Source organism: Ammospiza caudacuta, chromosome 23 (assembly GCF_027887145.1).
Source record: "Ammospiza caudacuta isolate bAmmCau1 chromosome 23, bAmmCau1.pri, whole genome shotgun sequence".
NCBI classification, from domain to species: Eukaryota; Metazoa; Chordata; class Aves; order Passeriformes; family Passerellidae; genus Ammospiza; species Ammospiza caudacuta.
In genome coordinates, this window is record NC_080615.1 from 3,218,124 (window position 1) to 3,227,278 (window position 9,155).

At 53.3% G+C, this 9,155-nt stretch overlaps 1 protein-coding gene across 2 annotated transcripts; it reads left to right on the forward strand.

Moving 5' to 3' along the window:
- The first annotated feature begins 109 nt into the window (after positions 1-109).
- STT3A (STT3 oligosaccharyltransferase complex catalytic subunit A) lies at positions 110-8,974 on the forward strand. 2 transcript variants are annotated; one of them, XM_058818989.1, is made up of 19 exons: positions 110-207; positions 1,147-1,244; positions 1,370-1,495; positions 1,591-1,651; positions 2,154-2,275; positions 2,427-2,572; positions 2,811-2,901; positions 3,846-3,952; positions 4,308-4,472; positions 5,010-5,190; positions 5,663-5,818; positions 5,964-6,055; positions 6,665-6,820; positions 6,926-7,114; positions 7,566-7,682; positions 7,775-7,877; positions 8,187-8,375; positions 8,487-8,602; positions 8,687-8,974. In XM_058818989.1, the coding sequence occupies exons 3-19, from the start codon at positions 1,408-1,410 to the stop codon at positions 8,723-8,725; spliced, it is 2,118 nt and encodes a 705-aa protein (XP_058674972.1). In that variant the 5' UTR covers positions 110-207; positions 1,147-1,244; positions 1,370-1,407; the 3' UTR covers positions 8,726-8,974. The 2 variants fall into 2 exon arrangements, with proteins under 2 accessions (XP_058674972.1, XP_058674971.1); XM_058818988.1 differs by having other exon boundaries at positions 119-134.
- Positions 8,975-9,155: the final 181 nt, after the last annotated feature.

Below are 9,155 nucleotides of genomic sequence, written 5' to 3' on the forward strand. Positions count from 1 at the left end.
TTTTCGGCGCTTCGGCCAATGAGCGCGGCCGCTCTTGGAGTGGCGTGCGCGACGACCAATGGGAAGCGAGCGGGGGCGGGGCGCGGGCTGGCGGCGGCGGCAGCGGGGCGGATGGACGGGGCGGCGGGGCAGCGGTGAGGGACGGGATCGGCACCGGCACCGGGAGCCGAGCGGCGCCGGGGGAGCTGCGAGCCCTGCGGCCTGCAGGTGCAGGGGTGCCCGGGCTGCGGGGTGTGCGGGGCCTGAGGGGTCACGGCGTGCCCGGGCCTTGGAGGGGCGTGTGGGGAGAGGGAGCGCGGGGGTTGAGGGGTCCCAAGCGTGAGGGCTGAGACCCCGGCGCTGCTCAGGGCCTGGAGCCTGGCGGGGGCAGCGCGGGGTCGGGTGCGCTCCGTGTCAGGGCAGTTCCTGGGGGTGAGGGGTCCCCCCCGAGGGCATCGGGGCACCCCGGGCAGAGCCGCTGGTGCCCGGAGGCGCCTGCACTGCGCTCCGTTATGGCGGGGCATCCAGGAAATGACCACCGCCGGTGTTTGTACCAGGCAGTGCCCGGCGTGCGCCGGCCGGAATCACTGCTGGGCACTGCCAGGCTTTTCCAGGCCCGGGGTGTTGGGGTTTTAAATCTCAGCCTGTCCCACTGCGTCCTGCCTGGTGTTGTAGCTCAGAGACCTGAACTGCACATTTAGGGACCCGTGATGGGACTGAGCACTGCGAGGGGTTTTCCTGACTGATTGGGCAAGGAACGATTTGAAGAAATCTGAGTGTTTTCAAGGTAGAAAAATGTTAAAGCTGTGATTGTTCAGTAAGTGTGTCACTTCCTCGGTTTGCAACCCCAGGGTTTCTGTGGCTTTTCCTTCCCTCGGGGAAGTTGAATTAAACAGCCTGGTGTGAGCAAAACCAATTTACTGCCCTGGTCTGCATTAACAAACTACTGGGAGATATATATATGTGTATATGTATTTGACATAAGTGATCCAAACTGGCTGTAACCAGGAGCCATTCAGATCTCCTGTGTGTGAGAAAAAACACCCATTTCTTCCATTCTCCAATTTTTTGTGCATTACTTGCAGGTGACGGTTACACTTCAGAGAGCATCCAGAGGGAGGGCAGGGGTTTGCTCAAGTTAACCCTGTGGTTTTGTTCTGTGCACAGAGAAACAGGCAAGTCCTCTGCCCCGGAGAAGTTCTGGGCTCTGTAAAGGAAGGAAAACCAGCTGGGGTTTGGGGTGACAGCTCAGATCAGGACAGGAGGTGAGAGGTTTGTGGGGGGAGGCACAAGCACCTGGCAGGGGTGAAGGCTGGGCCAGAGGGGGGCATTTAAAATCCAAAGGCTCCTGAAGGCTTTAAAGGCTTTTGATGTTCCTGATTGTGTTTAGGTGTTCAGGGATCCTCAGGCCCTGCATTTGATGTAAGAATGACCAAGCTGGGGTTCCTCCGGCTCTCCTATGAGAAGCAGGACACGCTGCTCAAGCTCCTCATCCTGTCCATGGCAGCTGTCCTGTGTAAGTCTGTGCCCTCAGGGGTGGCTCCTGGTGCAGGAAAACCGGGGGTGACTCCTGAGCTCTGTGTGTTCACTCTGCCCCTTCTCTGTTTGCAGCTTTCTCCACGAGGCTTTTCTCTGTCCTGAGATTTGAAAGTGTCATCCATGAGTTTGACCCGTAAGTGTTGTTTCCTCTTTTTCTGGGGGCCTGTTGGGCTTTTCCTGTTCTGGAGCACACAGAATTCAGGTGATGGTGCCGGGCTCAAGTAAATCTCTGTTGAAGATGTGGGATTTGGAGGACATGTTTCAGTTCAGCTTGCTTTTTCTCTTCCACACCCAAATTTCCTTGGTACCCAGGGCTCTTGCTGCAGCCCAGATGCAAGAATCACCTGCTGTTGCTTTTCTCCAGGGATGTGGTTACTCCTGACTTGGGACAGCAGGAGAGAGAGCTCCTGGCACAATTTGTGTCTGTCCCAAGCTTGTTGCTGATTGAATCAATCCCAAGGGCCACTGTCACCTTTGTAAACACACTATTAGTCCCACTGGGAGGAGGAATGAACCTTTGCAGCTGAGGTTTGGGCCAGTTCTCTATTCAGGGAACACATGGAGCAGCCCCCACAGTGGGCTGTGACACAGATACCTGTCACTGTCACAGGTGTCACACTCTGTCACCCTTACAGGTACTTCAACTACCGCACCACCCGCTTCCTGGCCGAGGAGGGCTTCTACAAATTCCACAATTGGTTTGATGACCGAGCGTGGTACCCCCTGGGCAGGATCATCGGGGGAACCATTTACCCAGGTAAAGCTTTGCCAAGCTGAAATGCACCTGGTGGGAGGGAAAGTCAGGCTGGGGACTGCTCCATGAGTGCCAGCTTGGGGATGCATCCTTGGCAGCAGCTCCCTCCTGGTGACTCTGGAGCACCCTGATAATGTTTCATTTCCATCCCCAGGCCTGATGATCACATCAGCAGCGATTTACCACGTGCTGCACTTCTTCCACATCACCATCGACATCCGCAACGTCTGCGTGTTCCTGGCTCCCCTCTTCTCCTCCTTCACCACCATTGTGACTTACCACCTCACCAAAGAGCTCAAGGTACAGGGGCCAGCAGGGTGTGCCCCACAGGCTTTGGCTTTCCAGAGGAGTGGGACTGTTTGCCGTTTGGGAGAGCAGCTGGGTCAGAGGTTTGGAGGTGAACACCACGCTCCTCAAAACCCCAGCCTTCTGGGAAGTGGCAGATCTGTTTGAAAACTTTATTTCCACACATGATTTTTATTCTTTTTAGCAATAAATCCCTAAACCCAGATGTCTCTTCCCTGGCTGTTTTTCCCAGGATGCAGGGGCAGGACTCCTTGCTGCTGCCATGATTGCTGTTGTGCCTGGATACATCTCTCGCTCTGTTGCTGGCTCCTATGATAATGAAGGTGAGTTTGTGATCCTCAGGGAAAGCTGAGATCAGGTGAGTTCAGTGGAAGGGTAAACCTGAAGGCTGAGTAGAAGCTTAGATGGAGGCAGGACACAAAGTTATAGGGTGGAAGCTATAATTTTTTGAATCAAAATCAACTGTTAGTTAGACTAACTTTCTGTTATTCTGCTCATTCTAACCCACCTTGGATTCATTCCTATCCTAGCCCTAGTGTAAGGAGGAAGATGAGTAAGGAGGTTCAGGTTAGGGTGGCAGTGGGAGATTGTAGCTGGGTGGCTCATGGTAGTGGGAGGAGTAGGGCAATCTCTAGGTTGAATAGGATGGCTACTAGGAAGAAGTGGATTGGGTGCTGGAAAGTGGTGCTGGAAGATGCTGCAGAGCACAAGAGAGGTCTGTCCTTTCCTGGTGATCCCTGCTGGGTTTGTGCTGAACAAACCTGACCCATCAAAGATCAGAGATGGTTTTTGGCCATGCTGTGGAGCAGAGGGAATGTCTCCCAGCTCTGGCAGTGGGTTTACTCCAGTATCCCTGTTTGCCAGTCAAAAGGATTTTGTCACCTCCCCAAACTCTGCCTGGAACTGGAGCTACTGTATGGTTCCTCTGTGCTTTTATCCCTGTTCCAGCAGTGACATTGGGACTGGCAAAGACAGCAATCTCACTGCCACAGCCTGGGGCAGAGGAGGATCCTGGCTCCTGTGCTGCAGCTGGGCTTTTGGGGGCTGTGTAGGAGTTCTCCCAGCTGGTGTGGCTGGAAGAAGCCACGTGAGCTGTTAGACACAAACACCACAGTGTTTCAGTGTACAAACCAGATATCAAGTGCTTTTCCCAGGCCTGGCTCTTTGTGTGATGGAGCAGCAAAAGCATTTCCAGATCTGTTTTTAATGGTTTGAGTTCTCTGCTGTGCCCCAGGGATGGCATTTACAGCTCTGGCTCCTTCCACAGGTATTGCCATATTCTGCATGCTCTTGACCTACTACATGTGGATCAAAGCTGTCAAAACTGGCTCCATCTATTGGGCAGCCATGTGTGCCCTCGCCTATTTCTACATGGTGAGTGTCCCTTCTCCCAGCTCTGGGGTAACCCTGGCTCTGAGATCTCTCTGGATGTACTCAGCAGGCAGCCATGGTGTGCTGTTCTGTGGCAGTGTGTCCAGAGAGCTAAAACCTCTATGGAGGTGGGAAGGGAATGGGTCCTTTCTTGCAAAACTAGTGGGTTTTGGGTGAGGTGTTCTTAGTAGTGTTGAAAAATCCATGTTTCTGTCAGTTTTGGAGGATCCTGGCTGGTATTGCTACTGTGTGAAAATCCTGCCTGTAATCCTAGGAAAGCTGAACTTCTGTGTTCCACCTCAGCTCTGCAGCTGTTCAGCCTGGAACTTGTGGTGTGTGTCTGCTTTGTGTCCTGCAGGTCTCCTCGTGGGGTGGCTACGTGTTCCTCATCAACCTCATCCCCCTGCACGTGCTGGTGCTGATGCTCACCGGGCGCTTCTCCCACAGGATCTATGTGGCCTATTGCACAGTCTACTGCCTGGGGACCATCCTCTCCATGCAGATCTCCTTTGTTGGCTTCCAGGTGGGCACCAGCAGGGTTTGAACTCAGGGATGGCTTCTAACAGAGCAGCAGTGTGCTGACACCTGGTTTTACTTCTTGCCCTTCATCACTGAGATTATGAGTGGGTGCTGACTCCTTGTTCCAGCTTCGATTATGCTGATTCCTTGCCACCTTTACAAAATGAGCCTTTAGCTGTGCTGGATGACTTTCAAAGTGTCTAATAACCTTCAAAGCACCTAATAACCTTCCCAGCACCATTTGTCTTTCATAAAAATATCTTTGGTTTTGCTGAAGGAAGCACTCATGCCGTGTGTGTCTTGGTATGGCAGGAAACAGGCCTGCCCAGCTCATGTTTTCAAGAGAATCTGGTTAATTTTCTACATGGATTCTTATCAGAATCAAAGCGGATGTAGGAAAAGAGCTCGTGCCAGTCACAGGGAAGGAACATTTGAACATTTTCCTGTGGCTGGCAGAGATTGTGCCAAGCAGTGATTTGTGGAAAAAGCCAGTAATGGCTCCTGTTCATCTATGTCTGACCATGTTCTGCCCCCCTCCCAGCCTGTCCTCTCCTCAGAGCACATGGCTGCCCTTGGAGTCTTCGGCCTGTGCCAGATCCATGCCTTTGTGGACTACCTCCGGAGCAAGCTGAACCCTCAGCAGTTTGAGATCCTCTTCAGGAGTGTCATTTCCCTGGTCGGCTTCGTCCTCCTCTCCGTCGGGGCTGTGCTGATGCTCACAGGTAGCCTGAGGCTGTGGCCATTGCAAGGGTGTTTCACCCTCTTTCCTTGCTTCCCAAGGCATGGAATTTGTCCATCTTAAACTCTGTGTTAGTGTGGTGCCAGTGCTGTGAGTCCCTCAAAGGGGGAGGTTGGGACCTGCGTGAATTTGTGCATTAGCAAGGAATATTTAAGCAGCAGCTGTAAGACAGGAGGGGCAGAGACTCTGGGGACACCAGGCTGGTGCTGCAGATACTGGTTGTTGCTCTGTAGTAGCAAAGAGATGCTAAAGGTAGAGGTTGAGCAGGGAGGAGACTTTACAGTGAAATTGTATTGTATTTCCTTTCCAAAATGGCAGGTTTGAGTAGTAGAGATTCCAAATGAGGTCTGGGATCACTCATTCAGCCTCACATGTGGTTCCCTGGGAGAGTATGTGTCAACATTTGCTGTTACTCTGCTGGATCCAAAGAGGGTTTGTTTTCTGCACTTTCCTAGGGAAAATCTCCCCATGGACGGGGCGTTTCTATTCCCTGCTGGACCCTTCCTATGCCAAGAACAACATCCCCATCATCGCCTCTGTCTCTGAGCACCAGCCCACCACTTGGTCCTCCTACTACTTCGACCTGCAGCTCCTTGTTTTCATGTTCCCAGGTGAGTTGCTACATCCTGAGTTACTCACCAGAGGGTTTTCCTGCCTCTTGGCTGTGCCAAGCCTTCTGTGTCCTGCTGTGTCCCTCAGTGCCTGGTTTAATTTCATCTCTGAGCTGAACCTGACCTCTTTTTTTCCCCCTCACAGTTGGTCTCTACTACTGCTTCAGCAACCTCTCAGATGCCCGTATCTTCATCATCATGTACGGGGTGACCAGCATGTACTTCTCAGCTGTCATGGTGAGGGCTGCGGGCACCAGCACTGCCTCTGAGTGCTCATAACAATTTGATTTGTTTTTCTGAACTTAGTGATGATTCTTTCACCCTGAGGGCTTTTCTCCCTTCCATAAACGTGGTTTTGTTTTGTCCCTCTGCAGTGAGGGAAGGTGAAGTTGCAAAACTCAGTGGTTTGGGTGTGACTGTCCCTGGGGCTAGTGCTGCCTGGTCAGGGTTCCTGATCTCCCAGAGCACCCAGTGCAATCTCAGACAAATTCTCTGGGTTTTGAGGCAGGGAGTGCTGACAAACAGTTGTTGATGAGCCCATTTCCACTCTTCCTGTGGCACCCTGAACACTAAATGTGGTTGAGTTCTGCTGTGGAGGCAGCTACCAGTCCTTGCTTCCACCTAAGATTGCTAAGTGACCAAAATTTCCCATATGGGCCAATTTTGAGCATTTCAAGGAATTTCCCTCAGGGGTGTCTGAGATGGTGGCAGCTCCCCACTAAAAACCAACCACAGGTTTATCCCAAGGCTGATATATCCACTGAATTGGTGCTGGATTAGGAATGGCATCCAATTCCCTTGGATTTTTGCTGGATTCCTTCTCCAGCAGTTCTGCTGTTGCCACAGGTGCGTCTCATGCTGGTGCTGGCTCCGGTGATGTGCATCCTGTCTGGCATCGGGGTCTCTCAGGTGTTGTCCACCTACATGAAGAACCTGGATATCAGCCGGCCAGACAAGAAGAGCAAAAAGCAGCAGGACTCCACCTACCCCATTAAAAATGAGGTGAGCACCAGGCTGGCTCAGGAACACACCTGGTGTTGATGGGCTGACTGCAGGAGGCTGACGGCCCCGTCCCTCCAGTGCTGAGACCCTGGGTTGTTCCCACAGGTTGCCAGTGGCATGATCCTGGTCATGGCGTTTTTCCTGATCACCTACACCTTCCACTCCACCTGGGTGACCAGTGAGGCCTATTCCTCCCCCTCCATCGTCCTCTCTGCCCGTGGTGGTGATGGCAGCAGGATCATCTTCGATGACTTCCGAGAGGCGTATTACTGGCTGCGGCACAACACGCCGGAGGTGCGGGTGTGACCGTGTTCACAGGGGTCTGGGGATGAGGGGAGAGACCAGGATCTGACTCCATGTTTCAGAAGGCTTGATTTATTATTTTATGATATATATTATATTGAAACTATACTAAAAGAATAGAAGAAAGGATTTCATCAGAAGGCTGGCTAAGAATGGAAAAAGAAGGAAGATAACAAAAGCTTGTGTCGTGGACAGAGAGTCCGTGATTGGCCATTAATTACAAACAACCACACGAGACCAATCCCAGATGCACCTGTTGCATTCCACAGCAGCAGATAACCATTGTTTACATTTTGTTCCTGAGGCCTCACAGCTTCTCAGGAGGAAAAATCCTAAGGAAAGGATTTTTCATAAAATGTGTCTGTGACAGTATGGGGTGTTGGGGCCTTGGGCACCCCACATTGCCCACTGAGGTGCTGATGCCCGGCCATGTTTGGTGCAGGATGCCAAGGTGATGTCCTGGTGGGACTATGGGTACCAGATCACTGCCATGGCCAACCGGACCATCCTGGTGGACAACAACACCTGGAACAACACACACATCTCCCGTGTCGGCCAGGTGGGTCCCTCCCTCTCCCCCTGCCTTTGCCAGCATTTCTGGGCACCACGTCAGCACTGGCTGACACCACATCTGTGCTGGTGTCACCCCAGGCCATGGCATCGACGGAGGAGAAAGCCTACGAGATCATGAGGGAGCTGGATGTCAGCTACGTGCTGGTGATCTTTGGTGGCCTCACCGGGTACTCATCGGATGGTGAGATCCTGCTGTGATCCGGGTCAGACCCAGCTGGGGGTGCTGGTGGCAGAATCCCACCTCCAACTGGGGCTGTGGAGTGAAAACGGGGCCAGAATGCTCCTCTCTGGAGCTCTCCCTCATCTCAACCTTGCTTTTGCCCCCCCCCACATCACCTCAACCCTCCCTCCTGGCTCCCCAGCTCAACTTGGCTCCTCATTCTTTTACCTCATCCCAACTTGTTCTTTCACCCCAATGCAACCCCTTGCTCTTGGCCCCCCAAATCAACTCAAGCCCTCATTCTTTGCCCCCCACCTCTCTGCCTTGCAGACATCAACAAGTTCCTGTGGATGGTGCGGATCGGGGGCAGCACGGACACGGGCAGGCACATCAAGGAGCACGACTATTACACCCCCACCGGGGAGTTCCGGGTGGACCGCGAGGGCTCCCCGGTGCTGCTCAACTGCCTCATGTACAAGATGTGCTACTACCGCTTCGGCCAGGTCTACACTGAGGCCAGTGAGTCCCTGAGTCACCCTGGGGTGTGGCACAGCTTCTGGGGGGCTCCTCTGTGCCCTGATATCTCTGGGTAAGATACAGCAGCACTGCCTGTGCTTTCCTCTCTCCCAGAGCGACCGCCAGGCTACGACCGGGTGAGGAACGCAGAAATCGGCAACAAGGACTTTGAGCTGGACGTGCTGGAGGAGGCGTACACCACAGAGCACTGGCTGGTCCGAATATACAAGGTATGGCACCAGAGCAAGCCCAGACCTGCTCAGTTTGGGAAAAAAACATGGAATTGTACCTAATGAACTTTCTTTACTGCCCAGGTGAAAGATTTGGACAACCGCGGGTTGTCAAGGACGTAGAGGAGCCGGCGCCGGCCGCGCCAGACACCGCACTGACCCAGCCTTGCCTGTGCAGCAGAGATTCGGGGGTTTGCTGGGGGTTCGAGGGGGGCTCTTTCGGGTTTGTTTTATACCGTTTGTAAGCGCAGGCAGCGGCGGGAGCACCCTGCCCGCCCCGTCCTGCCGGCAGTGATTTTTATATACACACGGAGCCGTCGCCAAATCAGGAATTGCGGCTCTCATCGGGGCTGATTGACCAGGAATTGTAAAGAATGCAAATAAATAAAAATCAATTTGATGGGTTTCTCTCTGAATTCTGTCAGAGGGGCGTTGGAGCCGTTTAGCTGATATTAACGGATTTGAATGTAAATACAGGGGGGGCGTGGCCTGCAATGGGCGCGGGATTCCAGGTGGGGGCGGGGCCTGGCGGGGTGTGGGCGTGGCTTTGTGC